The 21,528-nt window shown below is 34.2% G+C and overlaps 3 protein-coding genes and 1 non-coding gene across 7 annotated transcripts; all 4 read right to left on the bottom strand.

Annotated features, from left to right (window-relative positions):
- Nucleotides 1-3,891: 3,891 nt before the first annotated feature.
- LOC123212204 (transcription factor WER-like) lies at nt 3,892-5,274 on the bottom strand. The gene is made up of 3 exons (XM_044631278.1): nt 5,061-5,274; nt 4,829-4,958; nt 3,892-4,345 (listed from the first exon to the last, which is right to left on the bottom strand). The coding sequence occupies exons 1-3, from the start codon at nt 5,176-5,178 to the stop codon at nt 3,961-3,963; spliced, it is 633 nt and encodes a 210-aa protein (XP_044487213.1). The 5' UTR covers nt 5,179-5,274; the 3' UTR covers nt 3,892-3,960.
- A 6,394-nt stretch (nt 5,275-11,668) lies between these two features.
- On the bottom strand, nt 11,669-15,428 carry LOC123212118 (protein KINESIN LIGHT CHAIN-RELATED 3-like). Of its 3 annotated transcripts, none has more exons than XM_044631170.1 (3): nt 15,192-15,428; nt 12,681-14,697; nt 11,669-12,266 (listed from the first exon to the last, which is right to left on the bottom strand). In XM_044631170.1, the coding sequence occupies exons 2-3, from the start codon at nt 14,630-14,632 to the stop codon at nt 12,047-12,049; spliced, it is 2,172 nt and encodes a 723-aa protein (XP_044487105.1). In that variant the 5' UTR covers nt 14,633-14,697; nt 15,192-15,428; the 3' UTR covers nt 11,669-12,046. The 3 variants fall into 3 exon arrangements, with proteins under 3 accessions (XP_044487105.1, XP_044487106.1, XP_044487107.1); XM_044631171.1 differs by having other exon boundaries at nt 12,681-14,691; XM_044631172.1 differs by having other exon boundaries at nt 12,681-14,677.
- Nucleotides 15,429-16,477: 1,049 nt separating this feature from the next.
- On the bottom strand, nt 16,478-16,558 carry TRNAL-UAG. Its single transcript has one exon. It is a non-coding gene; the product is annotated as a tRNA-Leu (tRNA).
- Nucleotides 16,559-16,722: 164 nt separating this feature from the next.
- Nucleotides 16,723-21,493, bottom strand: LOC123210783 (serine/threonine/tyrosine-protein kinase HT1-like). 2 transcript variants are annotated; one of them, XM_044629261.1, is made up of 3 exons: nt 20,712-21,493; nt 19,079-19,534; nt 16,723-17,222 (listed from the first exon to the last, which is right to left on the bottom strand). In XM_044629261.1, exons 1-3 carry the CDS (start codon nt 21,027-21,029, stop codon nt 16,962-16,964), a joined length of 1,035 nt encoding a protein of 344 aa, XP_044485196.1. In that variant the 5' UTR covers nt 21,030-21,493; the 3' UTR covers nt 16,723-16,961. The 2 variants fall into 2 exon arrangements, with proteins under 2 accessions (XP_044485196.1, XP_044485195.1); XM_044629260.1 differs by having other exon boundaries at nt 20,670-21,492.
- Between the last annotated feature and the right edge of the window lie 35 nt (nt 21,494-21,528).

Genomic DNA, 21,528 nt, shown 5'->3' with positions numbered 1-21,528 from the left:
ATCCATTATTTATGATTCTTGAATCAATGAATTCATAAGGAATAAATTCATTTAATGGAAAAAAATTCCGGTGACTTAGAAAGAGAGTTCCTACTTTGTGTTAACATTTGATACCCAAACAGGGTTGAAACAATGTTTTTCCGCCTACCAAATTTGAAAACTCTACTTTTCCACTCATTCGTATTTTCGTCACCCTGTAATATAACAAGGTTAATATCACTTATATTAATAGCATAAATAAATTAATTTCATTTTAATATTTTTCTTTTTTATTAGGCCAAAGGACTATTTCCCACCAAGCTATGTTACAATCTCAAGTTTTCACTCTTTATCTTTGATAATATCAAATATCCACTCATGAACAGTTAAAATTAACGAAACTCTAACCTCTTGAAATTTTTTTTTTTGTCCCCCTAAACTGTAAAAACTAAAATTTTCCCCTAGCCTAAGTTTTAAAAAATGGCAGTTTCACCTTAAGGTTTCGTTTTGAAATCTCCGATGACATCTCTGACTCCATTGCCAACGATCGCTCCCTCCCGAAGCATCCTCTCCTTCGAGCGATCTCTTTCCTCCTATTTGGATGTTCGATCGACATCGGAGAAGCCTTGAAAGACGAAGTTGTCCTCTTCGTCTGAGAAGACGATCATATCTTGGGTGGAAAATAGTCCTTTGGCCTTTTTATTATCATATATATAGGGTGATGTTACTTGAATATTAATAATGATATATCCATTGTTACTTTAATTTTAATTAAAATTAGTTACCATATTATTATATATCATTATTAATATTTAAATTGATTTTTAATATGAATAAAAAATATATGTAAGGATCCATTCCCATAAAATGGTGATTGTTAATTCATTGTTCAATAAAACTATATGTACAAATTATAATGTATTTTTTTGTGATTGAATGTTAGTTTATTTTTAATTTTTAACTATTCAAGCATATGATAACATATTATTGTTTATACATAAAGTTATGTACGTCGCATTACTTTTCATCTTTTGGTTGGATTGGTCAATGCCTCAATTATCACTTCTATGAGTTTAATTACAACTTTCTGCTGCTGCAAATAATGTGAAACACATGTCATAAATTAGAGAATGCTCACAGGAAGAAATGGCTAATTCGATTCACACTCATTAATAGTGCCAAGAAATGTCAATAATTAAAATTAAACTCTGATAAGCTAAATTAAATTAAAACTAATTAAAATTCACTATATATGCAAGTATAGAGAACTGGGGTGCCATTTTCTCAGCCGGCGCCAAACCAGGAAAGCATAAACTCATAAGAATGGCTCATCCATTGCAGCCTTCAGAAATCAATATACAAAACTGTTCACACTGTTGTGAGAAAGCAACCAAACTACGACCAAAATCAAACTCTCTCTCTCTCTCTCTCTCTCTCTCTCTCTCTCTATTCAACTACAATTCTTTTCATATTAAACAGATAAGTATAATAAAAATGAATACCGTAATTTAACATGAAACTTTCTTTGATATAGAAAGGGATTCAAAAGTCTAACACACACTACTCCTTTACTATTAATAGCAAGACCGGGCGTCCCACTGGCGGTGCCGGCACGAGTGCGTTTGCCCATAATTGCACATTAGTAATTATGAAGTCGCACATGATGTAAATAACATATCTGCATTATAAAGCAGGACAGGATCCAGACTTTGAACCTTTCTCAGTAGCAATGAATCAGTTATTGAAAGTATGGCAAAACTGATTGAAAAAAAATAGACGAGAGAAGACAAGCAAAAAGGACTTGTCCTATGCAAAACGCTATTATTTTTTAACATGTAGGGTAACAACAACAACATATATGCAAAAGAATTCAATGAGTAATTTCCAAAATGTACGGTTGTTATGGCTTAATTTGCCTGAGTATTTGACTAGACCATAGAGAAAAACGTGGGAAGCTCATCTCTCATGCTGCAAAAGCAGTCATCGTCCTTTCATAAAAATATTTTTTCAACGCATGACCTAGACGTCTGAGGAACCCCTTTTTTTTTTTTTTTCCTTGTTTTGATGCTGTCTGGGAAATTTACATTTAGTTAACGAAGGTTCCTCCATCTCTTTCCTTCAACCTTTCTCTTCTTTTAGATGTGAGTGATTGACATATTTTTAGCCCTATGATCACATAAAGCTGTAGTAGATTCATCATGAATCATGATCATCACAATCCGGAAATTATGTGTATGAAAATCAAAGTTAAATAATGGAGTTGGAACTATTATTTATCAAATTCAGATCTAAAAGCGATTTTATTAACACAAAATGATAATCTTAAAAGAAGTGCCAAAATGATTAACTTATATTAGGAAAAGGTGATGTTTCTTTAAAAAAAAAACTTAAATATTTTGAAGCACCCCATCCAAATTTAACAATAGGAAGAGTACAAGTAAAAATACATATAGATTGGCTCAAAAATTTACTATGGAAGGGTTCTGTTAAATCTAACCAACCATGGGTAGGTGTTTGGTGTTTCCATAGTTAAAGGGGGGATATTTGAGAAAACATCAAACCTTGGGTGGAAAATAGTCGTTTGGCCTTACAACGAGCCTTAGCTTTCTCCCACCTCCTCCTGTAACGGGTGATTTAAATGAAAAATTTACAACTTGGCTAAAATATCAAGAAGTTATCAGTAAAATGCAGTAGAAAAAAATACATAAAAGGGCAGAGTTCTGCCATGACAGTGGGATGCAATTGAAAGTTGATGATTTCATAAGGTCGAAAGCGGGATTTCTCACTTAAATTTTAATATAAAGATTTATATATTTATATAAGATTTTAAAATTTTAAATATCTATCTATGATAAAATTTTATTAAAAATCTTATTTGAAATTAGAGATAAAATTGTCATCTATTAACAAATTTAAAAAATTTTTTTTTATCATATTTTACTTTTTAGGTTTAAAAATTTCATAATTCTCTCTCACCCTAAGTTTTAAAATTTTAAAAAGTAACAATTTTATCCTTAAATTTCTAGGTTTTCTTCCTCCTGTTACTAGTGACCATCTCTTGCAACGGGACTTTTGAAAACACGACAGAAAAGCCAAAACCATCTCTGGTAGAGCTACTTCTTCCCTATCGAATAAGAAACCCCATCTCTTCATCTTTGTCGATAAAGAGATAGCGTCTGTTTGTCGATAAAGACGAAAGAACTCTGTCGTAGATGGTTCCGACTCTCCTATGGCGTTTCCAAATGTTACCATCGTCGATGAGGGGAGAAAAAAACCTTATAGATTTAGAGGTGAAATGATTATTTTTTAAAACTAAAAACTTTAGATGAAGAAAAATTGTGAGATTTTTAAATTTAGGAGAATAAAATATAATAAAACTTTTTTTTAGTAAATAATGATTTTATTTTTAAATCTAACTAAAATTTTTAATAAAAAATTTATCATGAGTGAATATTTAAGTTTTAAAATCTCTTAAATATGTATTTATCTCTATCTTCAAAATTAGGATAGAAATAGTCATTGGCCATTTTAAAAATGAAAGCAACAGAAGAGTGAGGTCCATAGATGGTGGCCAATAATTGTGAAAGCCTAGCATATGATCTCTTGCACATGTACAGATGAAAAACCTGGTTGCCTATGGTATTGTCTCATGAGTAATGACTGAATTTTCATGACTCGTGAGTGAGACCCTTTTGTTTGCTACCTTCCCGCATTTACCTGCACATTTCTCAACCTTGCCCTACATCCTCCGTCTGCCATCTTTTGATTAATTGAACACTTCCAAATCAAAAGTACATATTGCCTCGGTATCTTTCACCATTCCACCAACAAATACGGTTGTTTCTGCTCCCTTCTGTTCTTCGATTGTTAAATTTTCCCCGGACGAATTTAAGTTAATTACAAGAATATATGTATAGAAAACTTAATTTATTGAGGAGTGTATTATACTAGTACAAAAGGAAAATAACTTAACAGGCCAAGTCAGAAAAAATCAAGAGGCAATTCCATTAAGTTAGGAACTTGTAAATTTAGACCATCATTGATAGATAACCAAAAAGCATTATCATCAAACTCATCACTACCCCACGGCTGCTGCTCTAGTGGGCTACAGAAATCGGTGGCGCTTAGGGAGCCACTTCCAGTGACTTCAACGCCTACGGCACCGGCATTGCAATTGGGAGGCCTTGAAGTTGATTCTGAGGGGACGCTCAAACTTTCCCCTGATTCTTTGGACAGTATTGGTGAAGTAGCACTCACTCGGCTTTTATCCTCTTTAACTGCAAGCTTTTTGCTCAAATGAGTGTTCCAATGATTCTTCACTTGATTGTCTGTTCTTCCTGGAACCCGGCCGGCGATTAAGGACCACCTTGAGAAAATGAATTGAAATTGACTTGATATAAATTTATATATAGAAAATTTGACAATAATACATATGATAGTTAAACAAAGTTGGTGATAAATGGTCTGGCAAAGTTGCTGATAAAAGCTGCATAGTAGCATGTGTTACAATGATAATGTATCGTATGAATCATGATTTAGACGTATTAAAAAGATGTCTAAATGAAAAGCGCTTTAATTATATATATCCATGAAAATGATCAGTGGCTCAAAAATGTGACACCCAATATACAGCCAACAAGAACAGCTACAATTATTCATGAAGAAAAACCATTATTAAAGACAAAAAGTGAATAAATAAAGAAGAGGCCGAGGGCCAACCATGATTTACAACTGGATTCATTTTGATAATTAATTCTACAGAACTAGAAAGAAAACTAATATTTGTATATGATTGAACGTTGAAAACTGAAAGTCAGTTAAGGTTAATTCATGAAAGATGATGATGAACCTGTTGCCAAGAAGATTGTGGAGACGAATGATAAGGTCCTCTTCTTCCTCAGAGAAATTGCCACGCTTAACACTAGGGCTGAGATAATTTATCCACCTTAATCTGCAACTTTTGCCACACCTCTTCAAGCCTACAACGTACAAGAAACAAGCAGTACTTAGGGAAAATATTGCTTGACTAAATTAAAAAGCCAAGAAAGAGCATTATACTATATATTCACTTCACTTCTAACCTGTAACTTTAGCCACTCGATTCCACTTGCCTTTGCCATGCACTCGTATGTAATCCGTTAATATCTTGTCTTCCTCCTCCGTCCACAACCCTTTCTTATACTCGCTTCTTCCTTCCATTATGATTGAAAATTTGTAGATAGCTAGAGAGAGAGAAGGAGAAAAACTAAGAGACAAAGAGATAGAGAGCTCAAGCCTCTAACTGGTGCAATATATGTAGGAAGCTAGGTTATAAGTGTTTTATATAGTGTCATATTTATTTTAAAATATAAAATTTTGACTATAAAATACATACATTTATTCTATATTTCATGTTTAATATGTTTTTGTCTAATTACTGCTTAACGAAAACTTTACCACACGGAAATGTTATCCGGAGAGATAAGAATAGTGAAAGGCTATGATGTGCCATCAATCAACAAATACAATGCCAATCCTTACCTTTTTTTGGCCAAATTTTTTCCCTTGGAAACCCTTTTCAGACACATTAATGAAAGAGATTGAGATTGGTGATGTAGGGTCGCTATACTAGTAGTGGTGAAATTGCCATACAGCAAAGCGATGGGATATGTTGTTTGTAACCCAATGCCTCACATGCATTATAATAAAGAATCGGGCCCCGTTCCTATCAGGCGTCTTAGATTATTTCCGTAGAGATATATTCATATCTGCTCAACCTCCATAGCCATGAGCCTCAAGAAGCTCAAAAGTTCAATGATCGAAAATGGAGATAATAATAAATATCAAGGGCTGACCGTTGGAATATTTTCATGCACATTGAAATTGTTTGTATACTTAAAAGAAAAGCAAATGAGAGGGGCTATATTGCGACGCACGTGGTTGAAAATCGCAGTGTAAACATATAATTTGTACAGTAAGGACAAAGGACTATTTTCTACCCAAATTTTAATGTAAAGATAAATACTTATTTAATATATTTTAAAAATTTAAACATTTATCTATAGACTAATTGTTATTAAAATTTTCTTTTAAAGTTAAAGATAAAACCATCATATTGTTAATAATATTAAAAAATATATAATTTTATCTTATTCCCTCAGAGTTTGATAACTTACATTTTATCTTAGCCTCAACTTTAAAAAGAAACTCTCCCTCTCCCAATATTCCTAGGGTTTTTTCCTCTCTTCAACGATGACAATAATAGTTACCACCACCTTTACCTTTAGCCCAATCATCTCCCTCCTCAACAGATGACGTCGAAAAAAACAAAGAACTTCATCTCTACCTCTTCTTCAATTGAGACAGGAAACGGATAATCTTTATTGTCTTTTGTCTCTGTTAACAAAGAGATCGTCTCCATCTCTTCCTCAATGAAATACAAGATGATCGCATCTTATCTTCATCAATGAAGATGAAATTCAATGTTGTCTATCAAGGAGAGAGATAGTTAGACTAAAGATAAAGACAATGACGACTATCACCACCATCTCTGAAAAAAAAAAATTACTTTTTAAAATTGAAACTGAGATAAAATACAAAATTTTAAAATCTAAGAAAAAAAATAAAATTATATATATTTTTAATATTATCAATAAAATAATAATTTTACTTTAAATATTAGTTAATAAAATTTTTTAATAATAATTAATTTATAAATAAATATTTAAAACTTTACAAATATATGAATCTACCTCCTAAAATTTGGGTGAGAAGTGGTCCTTTGCCGTATAGAAATGAGTGTGGACAGCGAGGCATCACTCTCTTCCGGTTTTGTTGCCGAACCCCGAAACACATGGGCAGTTGTTAACTAGGTTTGTTTGCTTTGCAATTTGTTACTGAGGACTCATGTGCATTTAATTCATAGAGGAGAAACACAAATCTCGATGCACGGCAATGGCAGAAAATGGGTGGCAATAAATTATTTGCAGAAAGCTGTACGGTGTTCATTTCATCTTTAATTTGGTGGGACTAGTCGTAGTTGTAGTGATCTCAACCGTTGCTTTTGATCTACAGTCTTTTTTTTTTTCAGATTTTATGTGTATATTAATTAAAATACGAAAAATTTTCGCTTAAACTTTTTTTTAGACAACTTTTGATTTAATCATCTTTATAAGTAAACTATATATAATTTATTTATTTTATTTTATTTTTAATGTTAAAATTTAATAAAAACTAATTTTTTTTTTAAGCTAACGCAAATTTATTAAGCGTAAATCGAAAATAATAAACCAATAACATACTATTAATGACTTTATTCTTATAATTTGAATGTTTGACAAATATAATACTGACGACTCCATTTTTGTCATTCGTCTAGTGATTCTTAAGTTTGTATAATATTGTTAATGTCTTTAAACTATGATTTGATTTATGAAAACGGGGGGTTGCATATAATGGTTTAGTAGCAGTTAAAGTTTTTAGGGTTTAAGGTTTAAATCGATTTATGATGATTATTTTATATATTTAATTATATATTTGACTGAATTTTGTTTGATTGTGTTGTTGTTAACAGAGACGAACAAGTTTTGATGTCTAAATTAGAATGAAAAATAGAAACATAATTTTTTAAAAATGAGAATGCGAATATGAATGCATAAATGCGAATGCAAATACGTGAATGTACGCAAATGCATAAACATATATGTAATTATGTATATAAATGCGAATTTGTGAATGAGTATATTCACACATCAAAATGCATTAAATATATGTGTATAAAAATATGTAGTTGCAATGTCAAAGTTTTAGGTATCTATCAAATCAAACCCCAAATTCCAGAGCAAGAAATCAAATCATCTTTAAAAATTTAAAACATTTGCCCTTGAAATTTGAATACTCATTCTTGCAGTCGCATTCACATACCTAACTATATACACATTCACACATTTGTATATATCACGTATTTGCATTCACATTCACACATTTACCTATATCATGCATTTGCATTCACATTCACACATTAGCATATACATTCATGCATTTGCATTCCCATTCACACATTTGTATTTGCATTCACGTGTTCTCGTTTTTAGGAAATTGTATTTCTACTTTTTGTTTCGATTTGGACATTAGAATTTATTTTACTTTGACTAATATAATAAAATATTGACTATCTATGAGTAATGTATTGGTAACTACCAACAAACAAACAAAGATGTCAACCTTTTTCAGAAATCAGTATTTAAAGTTTTTAACTTTTATCAATGAAAGTTTCTATAATAAATTTTTAATAAAAGTTTCGATTTATTATAATATAATTTACCAAACTTACTTACTTGCTTTCAATGTGATGATGCATTGTTAGAGTATATTATTATCAAATATGTCGAAAAAGAACATAACTGAAGAAAATGTATACTTAAAGAAAAAATGTATTATTATAATAAACAATGAGTTTGTATAGAAAAGTAACTGTATCAAAAGTTTACTTAAGAGAGTTTTAACGAAAATATTTTTACTTATTTTAATTAATATGTCAATTTTAAGTATCCATGAATGATGAATTACCCAAGTGACACATAGTAGAAGATATTGAAGTCACTGCAAAAGGAGTACTGACCACCGTCTTTGGCCATTTAAGATTCATTGTCAAAAGACTGAAAGAGAGTTGTGTCACATCTAAGATTTACACAAACTAGTTGTCTCAATCTTCGTTGGTGATCCAGAGTCCTATTTTTCGGGTTTTAAGGATTAATGAGCATCCCAAGTGAGCACAAAGTAGAAGAGGATGTTGAAGTCACTACAATTGTAGTACTGGCCACCGTCTTTGGCAATTTAAGATTCATAGTCAAAAGAGAGTCGTGTCACATCTAAGATTTGCACAGATTTTCCCATGTAAACATCTAAACGAATTTCATTATCATATGATTTGAAAGGATGGCCAGATCAGAAATTTGGACAAAAAATTTAAGCCCGTTCTGACTGGAAAATTATTATTCAGAATGGGAAGGATGCATATATGATTTTGACTCAACAAAAGCTTGTCAGAGCATGGCATGTGCTGAAATGGCTTACATGGGTTTAACAGTTGCTCAAATTGCCATACCTTTATCAACAATCTTTTCACTCAATTAATTGAAAGCTTCTATGCATTATAATGGCAAATTTGATTCCATTTTCAAAGCTAAGTATCTTGATGAATGGCAGGCAACTAATGACACCAGAATCTTTAATTGCAGAAACCGAAATGAAAAAGACACACTCCATCATTTGTAACTTTGTGAGCACTCCTCTGACACAATTTGTTCATCATGTTTCCCAAAATTAAAATCAATATAACAGAAGCTGCATTTTGGTGTTAGTTTTACCACCTGTAATATATGAAGTTGGTGGTAAAAATTAAAGCATTGACAATGTATACACAGACTTGGTGTTTCTTGTAAATCAAGGCAATGACTCATTTAATCAGTAACTTTTCACAAATGAAGTGTCTCGCCCAGCATCCTGAACAAACAGCCAAGTTTCTCCACTTCTAGCTGTCATCATGCCAAGATATAAAGCTCTTGAGTCTCTCTTATTGGCCCGTGACAATGCAGAACTGGCTCGCTCTGCTTCAACACAAAGGGACGGTTGAAATCTTTCAAACTTTGAGTTAATTAAGATTATGTTAATGTGAGTACTTAGATTTAATTCAATTAAAAATGAAATAAAATTATAAAAAATTATATTTAAATTAAAAATATTTATATTTTATTATTTGAGTGTCACTTTTCTTGCATCCATCGTATCCTCACCCTTTGTTACCCTATCTCATCATGCATGAAGCTGGCGACGAAAAATGCACTTTTGTACCGTGTTTCATGGAGAAACGACTTTATGTTTGTTGAGGATGTACAGTGATTGAAGTAGGATTGAAGGAATTAATGTGATTTAACCATCGGCTCTTACTCTGCTTTGATGATGAAGGGTATCCCATGCCACTGCAACATTAATTAGGGGCTGCATTATTGCCATGTGGGTTTAAGCTTCTGCTGTACCTGCCATGCTCAGCCAGGAGAGAACAGGGTTCAGCTCGCCCGGAAGAAAAGATAAGATAATAATTCAAAGTTTTTGATCAAATTTAGATTATTATTTAGCTGATGTGACTATCGATAAATCTTTCCCTGAAACTGAAATGACAGCAATGTTACATGTCTTGTCATTAAATAAATTCTGTCCTGTTTCTAACATTAATTATGATGCCTTGCCTAGGCCAAAGGACTATTTCCCAACCAAGAATGGTTGTTTTCTCAAATATATTTTTTTTAATTTTAAAAATCTTAAATATTTATCAATAAATAATTAAATTAAACAATAATAAAAATAAAATTATTATTTTACCTATAATATTAAAAATAAATTAAAATATAATTTTTTTTCTTATAAATTTTGAAAACAAAAAGTTTTCTTTTAACCGAAATTTTAAAAAATAATAATTTTCTCTTAGGGTTTAATTTCTAGATCTCTGACGTTAAATCTGACAACATTGTCGACCGTCTATCCCTTCCAAGGCTTTCTCTTCCTCTGACGGTCTTTCTCCACCCATTTGGACGTTTGTTTGACATCGATCTTCTTTTGAAAAACGAAGAGCTTCGTCTTCTCCGACGAAGCTCTTCGTTTCTTATCGTATTTCAAACCTCATTCTATGCTGATTGAACATCCAAATAGGTAGAGAAAGACCATCAAAGGGAAAGGAAGCTTTGAGAGGGATAAACGACCAACAACGACGTCGAATTTGACGTCAGAGATCTGAAAACTAAACTCTAAGGGGAAACTATCATTTTTTAAAACTTAAGTTGGAGGAAAACTTTTAGTTTTTAAAGTTTAGGAGGGGAAGAGATAAAATTTTAAAGGAGATAAAATAGTCCTTTGACCTTTTGTCTACTCAAATAGAAATTTTAACTTATTAAAACGAAACAAGTTTATTTAAAAAATGTACCCTTTCTCTTTGATTTGGAAATTGAAGAGACATAACAACCTTGGGCTGCCTTCTTTTGGAATACAATTCCCATTCTAATCGATTGTAAAAGACATATTTTCCAGCAAAGGCTTTTAGCACTCATCTAATATGTAATTCTGTGGCAAAAGGGCAAAAATTTTCCAATGGGGTTGTGCTTACAATCAGAAGACCATTGGTGGCAATGGATTTTGTTTTCTTCTCCCATGCAAATTACATCCTCAAGACCCACCAGCAATAAACCATTCTCCCTTTTATGGTAATGAACAGCATATTGACAATGAATTTTCAGTAGAGAATTCATGCCATGAAAGTCAAATTTTCATCTTCGTATCAATTTGCACGGTAAGTTTTGCATTTTCATATTTTCATCTTCGTATCAAGCCCGCATGCTCACATTTATGCCATAAAGTAGGCAGTGATGCAGCAAAGACATTGAAATAAAGTGGGGCAATGAAGTGCAGTAGAGTGCAGCTGTGGAAGATTAAGGTACTGAGGGTAAATGAAGCGGAAAAAAGGTGAGAAATAATTAGTTTTAACATGAATTTTGTAACAGCATCAACCAATTTAATGATAATCAACTTTCTGGTATGCAAAGGGATCACCAAAATTTAATACAATTATAGATGCTCATCACATTTCAACAACCATTACCATTATCCCACCATAAAGACTCCAAACATTAAACCACCATCGTTTACTCAACATCTATAATTCATTAATAAATTCCAAGTAAAGATTCTATTATTTCAAAGATTCTTGAATATCTGTAATGTACAGATATATCATTTCCATACAATGGAAAACTAATAAAAATATTTGGAGTGTGCTACATGAATGAAAAGTTTGATAATTTACCACAATAATTTCAAGGCGCAATACAAGATAAACTGACCTTCAACCAGTGAAGTATACATCAATAACACAAACAAAATCCCAGGCCTCCAATTATTTTATTCACCCCACTCCAATATCAAATCTAAACACCCTAAACTGTTCCTTTTCTTCTTCTTCTTCTTTTTTTTTTTTTTTGGCCTCTTCATATTCTTTTAAATAAATCCTATAATACATGATATTCATACTAAAGTACACTTAAATATCTTTGTCTACCTTAATGTCATTTGTATTTATATGGGAGTTCGCATCAAGGAGATTCTCCAATGATCTAGCTTTTCTGCTTCGAGCTCTCCCCACTTCTTTCAATAACTCACCCAACCTCCTCTTCTCATCATCCACATCAGGATTTGCTGTCCCAAGCTTTTCCTCCCTCATCCGAACAATAAACTCCAGCATATTGATTGCATCATCCAACCTGTATTATGCATTGCATCAAAACAACAAAAGCAATAAGTACTGCTCAGAATTGTCATCTAACAATATGGTCATCACTCATTCCTTTGATCTCAAACTTTATTTGGTTATGTTCTACAATGAGTTCAAGACTAGTTGAACGAAAAAGACAGAAAACATATATTTCAACTGTTATGACTGTCACATTATCATTTCATCTGCTAAAACTTTTGGCATCAATTGAACAGAGTAGAACAAATATATGCTTCCATGTTCATTATGGTCCTAATTCAACCTAATAAGGCCAAGTGAAAAGCAGTGAAATAAACTACTTAATTACCAAGCAAGAGGAAACTTTGGATAATCGATAAAGCACTAAAAGATTAACACTAACTGGGTGAAGATGACATGCTGAAGGAATGACAGAGAACAGTACCTGCCAACTGCATCATAAGTACCAGCAAGATTGCTATACACCCCCAGTGTGTCTGGGTGACACTGTCCGAACTCTTGTTCCAAAACTAACCTGGCTTCTTCAAATAATTCTACAGCCTCATTTATGGAATAACACTGCACACAGGCAAGCCCCATTTGGTTAAGAGCAATGCCAAAGAAAGCAGATTTTTTCTCGCTGCCTGCACGGAGTTTTGAAATGGCACTCTTGAAGGAGTTGTAAGAGTCAGAATAATTCCCCAACATGTAGTACATGACACCCATCTGGGCTTCAATTCCAGCAATCATGCTTTGCTGACCAGGTGCATCATTATATAATTTTAAGGCCTTGTCTAGCAACTTAATTGCCTGCTCAAGGTCATTCATTGATTCATAGATAGCAGAAACATCAGTTAGACCACTTGCAATCTCCTCTGGAAGAAAACCAGGTATTGGCTTTTCATAAATTCGAAGGGCATTTTCACAGTAAGATTTTGACTCCCTTAATTGCCCTGTCCTGTTATACACATCAGCCAAACGAACAAAGACTGAACCGACAGCTGGATGATTTTCTCCTTTGGTTTTCTTTAAACCTGTGAGTGCTTTCTGGTAAGCAAAAACAGCCTCATCATACTGAGATAATGACAAATATGTGTCTCCAATGCTGCAATCAACAGAAGCCACCTCTGCTTCCTGACCATTTGCAACCATGGCCACGCTGGCTAAAACAAGATGCTCGAGAGCTGCTTCATGATTTCCCATTGTTTCACATATAAGACCCATCAGCTTCCTATCTGCTGCCTCCTCAAGAGAAGAAGGAGAGCCGTTCTCCTTATGAATATCCAGAGCCAGCTGACAAAGCCTCTTGGCTTCATCAAATTGTAGTGCTTGAACGTAAGCTTCAGCCAAATATCTACACGTCTCACCTACTCTTGGATCTGTGTCCCCCAGAACTTGTTTCAGAACTTCCAAACCTGTTGTGTAACACAATAATGAATTCTCCAGCTGGCCCAGCATTGCATACGTATCACCCAACTGCATGTGACCTGCAAATTTAGCAAGGGCATGCTCCTGTCCTTCCTCAGTCACTGGTATCTCAACTGACTGTTCAAGAACAGAAATAGCATCATCATACTGGCCTAAACTACAGTGTATTGCCGCTGCAACATGCAAACACATGACCATTTCTAAGCTGGGCTTCCCCTTTGCACAAATTTCAAATAATTTTTTCGCCCGTAGAGCTAATTGAAGAGCTTTCTGGGGATTCGCTCCTGTAGAAATCAACTCTCTAGCTTGTCTGAGCAAAAATGGTCCAAGATCTGGATTGTCTATCCTTGATTCGGCCTTGGTTCCATTCTGTAACCTCCCCCTCCGTTTTTTCAAGGGAGTAACTCGTGCACCTGGATTAAGATTCTTATCATTCCGCTTATCAATTGGGGGTTTATTTGAAGGACTTATGCCCTGGGGACTCGATTTTGATGATGCTTCAACTTTCTCTGGAGAATTGGATTTTGAACTTGTAGTCTTGTCCAACTTCTGCAACTGCTTAACTTGAGATGAAGTACCTATCTTTGAAGATGAATTACAACGAGAGTCATGCTCAGGCTTTTCCAATTCTTCTTCTTCTGTTATCTCAACCTCTATAATCTCTCCTCCGACAAGATGGCGCAACTCTGAATCAATTCTAGACTCTTCCCCATCTGATACAAAGCTAGGTCTAGAGGGTGACCAGTCAGAACTCTGCATGTCACACACATTCTCATAAAGCTGCTCGATTGAGGCATCTACCACCAGAATATCAGGGACATCAGAGGCAACATTACGAGGGCTTTGCTGAGTTGCAGTATTTTCCGGAGACTTATTCGGAACTGAGTTCTCCTTAACTGGCATAGAATCTCTGTTCAATTCATTCACTACCTCTTCCTCATGAATTTCATCAATGACAATTCCAGGCATCTTTTTTACCCAAATAAACAAAAAACCTGGAATTCAATAACTTATCTGCAACAAGAAGTCTGTGCCAATTGTCACAACAGATTCAAACAAGGAAATGCAAATATTATTTTACTTTCCAGAAAACATTCAATAGCGTACAAGCTACATAGTACATAGTGATAAAATATAAACATGTCAGAAGAGTCAACTAAAAACAAAACAATAACACAATTACAACAATGAAGGTTCAATCTTTAACGTGTGAACATGTAATTTTTCTAATGATGGACAACAAATTTCAGAAGCAAATGTCACGAGATCAAAATAATTAATTTTCCTTCGCTAGATTTTAACATTAACTCATCAAGAACGATACCTGATTCTCAGAAACAATTTCTTAACATCATATCAAAAGATATGAATTGCAAAGGGAGCGAAATAAATGAAAAGTTGACCTCTCAAACCGATCCATTAAAAAAAAAAAAAAAGAAGAACAAAAGACAAAGAAAATTACCGAGTTCAGCGAAAAACAGATGTACATTTATTAAATAAAAAAGAAAGCCATAAACGCAGCAAATACCTCACACTCACAGACCAGCCATGAAAGAGGAAGCGGCAGTGTGAGATTTTATCTGGGCACTTTTATAGGTAAGAGATATGTATGTAAATATATAAAAGATCGACCTTCGCTACAGCTTTTTATAAGTACACATATAAAGCTTGGGATGCAGCGGAGAATTTGTTTGTGGAGGGAAAAATGTAAAAAGAAAAGGGTGAAATAGGAAATGTTTAGAAGAAGAATGTTAGATAGGCAAAAAGGGGAGGCAACTTCTCCCGGCTTTAGCGCGCAAGCCTGCAACTGCTGTGCTGATCTGTTGTTGCTGCTCCACTTAAACTTGCCACGTGACTACATACAAAGACAAAAATACCCTTGAGAAGGTAATTTTTGGGAGTAGAGTAGGTTACTTCTGGTTCAGGGTCAATTGTGGAGTTGGATGTTCATCTTGACGTTTTCCAAGTATGGGTGGCGGAATGTTAAAAGAAAGATCTCATAGATGGGGTGTCAGAATCATGAAGTTTACTTCCTCTCTTACATGCTTGGTCTCTAAGGTGAAATCATAACTTAACGCCATAGAAGATTTGTCTCAAATGTGAAGACATTAAACTTGACCAAGAAAAAGATCAAAATGAAAGGAAGAAAGAAACAGCAAATCGTACAGCTTTTACAATGTTTTTCTTCAAAGTATAAAGCAAGATCATACAGTATTGTCAACCTCCATAACATATAACATGTATGCCCAGAACCTTTTTTATTTTTTGCAGGCAAGTAGGTTGGAAAGATGTGTCCTTGAAGCATGGAAATATTATTAAGAATCTGGGCCCGGGGTAATATGTTTTCATCGGTGGATGAATATATTTCATTTAGTAAACTCACAGGCAATTATAATTGAAGTACATGATGCGGATTTATTATTGATTAATTTTCAGAATGTTTGCATGACAGTAATCTTAAGATTGGCAGGTATATATTTGGTGTCATTATAGCAACTGTAATGTTCTACTGGATACACAGCAGAACTGCAGAAGCACATGATTTGCAATAAGTAGCCTGCATTGCAATTATGTTGGTTTATATATATCCTTTGCAGATTCTCAAATTCTGAAGGAGATAATTAATAGTTGATGAAGAACAGAGAGTGGGTTTAGGTGGCAAAGTAAAAGATGATGATAATGAATAAAGGGAACTTGATGAATGACCTAATGGAGTTCGTAAGTTTTACAAAGCTCAAGGTTGGATGATTGGATAAAGCAACAGCCCACCTAATGACAGACCAGAGCCAGAATTGAAACAAAAAGTAAAATAATTGACAGCTGTGGGATTTGAACCCACGCCCTCATCGGACCAGAGCCTAAATCTGGCGCCTTAGACCACTCGGCCAAACTGTCGATTTTGTAAGTTTTTATCAATAACAAATCATTAGATTTCCTCGAAGTTTTAGGCTGGCCCCTGTACCTCAATATTAAACCAAATAGTCTGGTAGGTCAAGGTCCACTTTGTAGTTTCATGCATCCCAAACTCATCCTTTCAGACTTCTGCAATTACTCAATACTGATGAAAGGATCAATATGTACAGGTTTATTGATGTTTCCTTAAATTTCAACCTTTGGTTGCCATGTCAATTTTAAAAAGAATGGGTTACGTACAATGGAAAACCAGCAGCTACACTCTGATTCACATATACTTGACACAAACAAAAAGCTTGAAGCAGTAAACAATCTAATTGCACATCTGAAAGTTTGTATAAACCTAGACAATTGAAAATATGCTATATTTAGCATCACATTGAATTTAAGAAGAGCTCAGAGGCTTAGAATGAGCAGAACGATGCCATGCAATACAATTTGGTAAGCACCTTGAAGTCGTATGATCAGGGGAAGGTACAAAACTTGATAAAAATTCTGGATCCTCCTCCAGGGATGCCAAATAACTTTCCAAAATCGAAACTATTTCATCAGAATGTGGTCGTTTATCTGGATTACTTGACCAGCAACGGTTTACCAGATGTCTGAAAGCCACTGGGCATGTCGGTGGTAAGGGCGGTCTGGCATTCTGCAGTCGACTCAAATAATGTAAGAAAATATGTATGATCAAAGAAATTTGCACAACGTAGGAAACCATCAGACAGATGACTCCATTATTTTTTTTAAAGATACTTAATCCATGTATCAATTCAGCAAGTTCAGAAATGGGAGTAGATATTACTAAACTCAACCAACATATGCAAACAGCTAGAATATGGAACTCCATGACCCTGAGACAAAGAAAAAGTAGAAATGTAAAATCAGAGTTACTGATACATAGAGAAGCTCTTCCCCAAATTTCTAGAGCACCCTTGGGTTGAAATAGCAAGTAAGCTGCAGGGTGAGCCAACATTTTGAATATGAAAGTAAGTATACTGAGGTTTCTATGATAAGTATTTTGATTATATCCCAACATTGTGAATTATTTAAATAAGTGCCTAAACAATGTGTAACAAAATATAGAAATTCAAACTAAAGAATGAAGCCTCATGAAGGAAAACCATAAACACGTGTCATGAGGCCAATAATTCACAGCAAGAGTTCCTCTCTTTGATTTTTTTATTTTTTTATTTTACAGTATATAGTAATCTTAGCTATTTTACCAGTTCTTCATAGGTAGCAAACTGGGGTTTCTATTTTCTATAGATCTATGATAAAGCTACATTTCTTAACCATATTTTTCTAAAAAGATTTAAGCTCAGTGCTGAAATTATGAAACTCATAATGTTAAAGAGATGATCAAATCTAACCAGTTCGACTCAGAAGATGCTGAGAGTTTCTCTCAAAAGTCTGTATCAAATGACAACATCTACAACTTTCCAGACTGGCCTCTGTGTAGGGGGTTGTGTGTGTGCATGTAACAGACAGAACAGCAGTCCCTACACATTAAATGTTATTATCTGGGACAGTATATGAGTGACTGTCACTCAAGCCACTGAACCATGTGAAGATGCATCTAGATGACCAAGAATTTCAAAGGATGTGATCAGTATTAAATGAAAAATTTGTTTTTGGTTAATAAATTGTATGATTTTATACATTAGGTAAATAGCAATGAAAGAATCAAAAAAATAAACAGTAAAGAAGCAATAACTATGTAAAACTTATCAGCAAATAGCAAGTCAACCATATATAAATAAGAGCTGTGCCAAAAAGTAGTGTTGTTCTACTGAACCTATGTCTTTCCAAAAGTTTGTCACTTGCAATGTGGCAGCAAAATGCTCCACACGCTTCCTCTATTAAAAAAGGAAAAAAAAAGAAACCTTAGGTAACTAGAAAAAAATTTGCTTTTTCAGTGTATATACTTTTCTGGATTCTATATCTCCACACCAAATTATAAGCATACATTCGCTAAAGAATAAAGAAAAATGAACGAGCAATATAATGGAAATAGATGACCCAGCTGTGCCTAATTGAAGTCCTTAATTTTATTCTAGTTTATGTAATGCCATGCACTCAGTAATAAGGGACACAAACATACAAAGATAACAAGATGCACGGATAAATGTTCACTTATTTAAAGATAAATGAAAACAGAATATGTTGCAACAATGCATTTCTACCATGAAATCTTCTAACTTAAAAAGGAGGATTTTTGGACAACTGCAGTGGATAAATTTTTCAAAATCGTACCAAATATCAATTGCTAAACAAGGCTCGTCATTTTCTTTTCAGTCTCGTGTCTTTCTACCATATAATAGGTAAAGTGCAGTCCATTCTATACTTCAGGAATAGGTATAAAGGAGAAATTACAGTCTATAATGATGAGAAGTCATTATTGAATTAGGAAGGGAGTAACACATGCAATTGTCGTGTTGCAGAATTAGCAAAATTGGATTGTATCATGGAGATGTAGCATTCCATGATTGAATCAGGTAAATTTACCTTCTGGCAGACTGCAAATGCTGCTTGCTCTGGAGTCATGTTGTCAAATGGTGTTAATGCAGTTAAAAGCTCCCAAAGAACTATGCCAAAGCTGTAGACATCAACTTTCTTTGTATGGTGTTTTCCTTTAATCATTTCTGGTGCCATCCAGCGATAAGTGCCTGTAAATCCCTTAGCACTACCACACTGAGATTCTAAGCACGAAATACCAAAATCTGCTACCTTCACACACATATCTTCTCCAAGCAACAGATTTTCTGATTTGAGATCTCTATGAAGTATTCCTTGAGAATGAAGATATTGCATGCCACGGGCAATGTCAAGCGCTAGTTTCAGAACAAGTTTGAGTGGAACTGAATGTGGCCCCTGCTGATGAAGGTACTTTCTTAGTGAGCCTCCAGCTAGATACTCAGTGATTATACAAAAAACTGGAGGTTTCTTACAGGCTGCAACAAACTGCACACAAGAAAGCAAAATAGATACACAGTATAAAATGATTGATTCCAACCAAAACTTAGCTGTCAAAACATACACCCACTAATTGATATGATGAACAGTAAAGCTCAATAATGTATACTATCTTATAGGCAATATAAACTGCTTTAGAGATACAAATAACCCACACATTCAAAATAACCTAACACCAACAAGACTAAGATGGAAAGTCTATTGAAAAGAGCATTTTTAAAGACAAGGAGAAACCATTAGACCAGGAATCTTAAATTGGATAACGCAGTCTCAAAAGCATAAGCAGAGGGAAAAGGAGTATGTATATCATGAGGTCCTAGGCATCTGTGACCCATTTCACGACCTGCATAAACAAATTCTGTCATCCTTAAGCTCTCAATAAACTGTGTTGCCAATTTTCCAATTTGTCTGTTCAATCCTAAATCATCAACTTGAAAGAAGAACAAAATCCACTTGTCCCTTGCTGTCATGGGCTTCTTAACAAGAATTAATTTTCACATGTAAATTTTGACCGCTAAGGGAAAGGTGGACCAAGTATAGAGAAGGGAAGAAATACACTTCAGAAGCTGGCTACAATAGCGTATTAGAAACATAAATACAGTTTACAGTATTAGATTTAGATTTCCACTCTACAGTATCCTAGTGATCCTAATGAAAAAAGAAAGAATTCTTAAAGATATCAAATCGAGTCAACATTTTAAAGTTTGCAAGCACATTGAATGCCACAACTGGAATTATAACCAAACTTTATCTACACAAGTGAAAGAGCAACAGTAATAAATGTGGACATGGGTGATATGTAACGGATAGGAATGATAAAAAAGGATCAATAAATGCTGACTGAAAGTTGTTCAATACAAAAAGTCGGACTACCTTGGTACCAAAAAGGAAAAAAAAGCAGAAAAACCTTTAAAGTTGTCATTTTAATATGACTAAAGTAGAAATTAAGCACTTTTTCTTTGTTAAACAACTGCAGTGAGGTTCCCTGGTGATACTAGTACTTGATTTGCATTAGCCCATCTTCACCATTCTTGCATCATTAAAATTATAAGAAAGGTAAAGCATTGAACTACATTCCAGAAACATGAAAAACAAGGAATTTCAAGAACCCTTAGGAGCTTACAGTGATAATATTAGGATGCTTTAATCGAAACAAGAGAGCCACCTCTGAAGTGAATTGGTTTTCCAGAAAAGAAGCCAAGCTTTCATCTTCCTCTGGCTGGCTAACAAGCTTGATTGCCACATCTCTCTGCTTGTATATCCCTCTGTAGATTCTACTATGCCTTCCCGAAGCAAATTTAAATCCAATAAACAACTGTGACATATCTGCACTCCATTCTTCCTCCCCTTCTCCTTTTATGGCTGCACCGGAAGAGACTACATACTCGGACCATGAAATAGCTCTCTTATATTCACTGAGAGAGAGCCTCTTATCAGGTTTGGTATTAATGGAGATTTGCTTCAACCATTGAAATTTCTTCATGGGTTTGTAATAAGATTTGATAAAAAAATCATCAAATCTAAACTTTTAAAGATCTTCAACAATTGGATGTAGAGACTAAAAAAGAGAAAACTAAAGTTTCAAGCTTGAAAACTAAAATTAAACTCTTTTAACTACATTTCGGGAAATTTTATTTTCACCAAATAATATAAACCCAGTTTAACACATCTCGATCATCTTAACGATGTAAGAAACGGAACCAGAGAACAAAATCACAAGAATCTAAAGTCAGCTTCATCAGTAGAAAGAAAGAGAGATGGGTGGTTGTTGTTGGTGGTGGAGCCGTCGAGTGGAGGTGTTGTTGGTGATAATGTGCAGAGCAGTGAAAGCGTATGCAAAGAGGGAGCTAGCGATTCGTTCGCTGTCTTTCTGATTTCTCTCTCATCAGTCAACACTGTAATTCATTTACTGTGCAACTCTCATTTTCATTGTTTCTCTTGATGGCAATCATAACGTGAACGATTGTCTCCGGAGGAGACAA

The sequence above is a fragment of the Mangifera indica genome, chromosome 3 (assembly GCF_011075055.1).
Source record: "Mangifera indica cultivar Alphonso chromosome 3, CATAS_Mindica_2.1, whole genome shotgun sequence".
NCBI lineage: Eukaryota > Viridiplantae > Streptophyta > Magnoliopsida > Sapindales > Anacardiaceae > Mangifera > Mangifera indica.
The sequence above is the reverse complement of the archived record's forward strand: the minus strand, read 5'-3'. Positions and strand labels throughout refer to the sequence as shown.

Coding starts and splice junctions, on each gene's coding strand:
- LOC123210783 (XM_044629260.1), bottom strand. CDS start 21,029: ATGAAGAAATTTCAATGGTTGAAGCAAATCTCCATTAATACCAAACCT. Junction 19,535..20,669: donor AGCATCCTAATATTATCACT/GTAAGCTCCTAA, acceptor TCTTGTGTGCAG/TTTGTTGCAGCCTGTAAGAA. Junction 17,223..19,078: donor CATTTGCAGTCTGCCAGAAG/GTAAATTTACCT, acceptor AGTCGACTGCAG/AATGCCAGACCGCCCTTACC.
- LOC123212204 (XM_044631278.1), bottom strand. CDS start 5,178: ATGGAAGGAAGAAGCGAGTATAAGAAAGGGTTGTGGACGGAGGAGGAA. Junction 4,959..5,060: donor TCGAGTGGCTAAAGTTACAG/GTTAGAAGTGAA, acceptor TGTACGTTGTAG/GCTTGAAGAGGTGTGGCAAA. Junction 4,346..4,828: donor CACAATCTTCTTGGCAACAG/GTTCATCATCAT, acceptor CATTTTCTCAAG/GTGGTCCTTAATCGCCGGCC.
- LOC123212118 (XM_044631170.1), bottom strand. CDS start 14,632: ATGCCTGGAATTGTCATTGATGAAATTCATGAGGAAGAGGTAGTGAAT. Junction 12,267..12,680: donor ACTTATGATGCAGTTGGCAG/GTACTGTTCTCT, acceptor TGCATAATACAG/GTTGGATGATGCAATCAATA.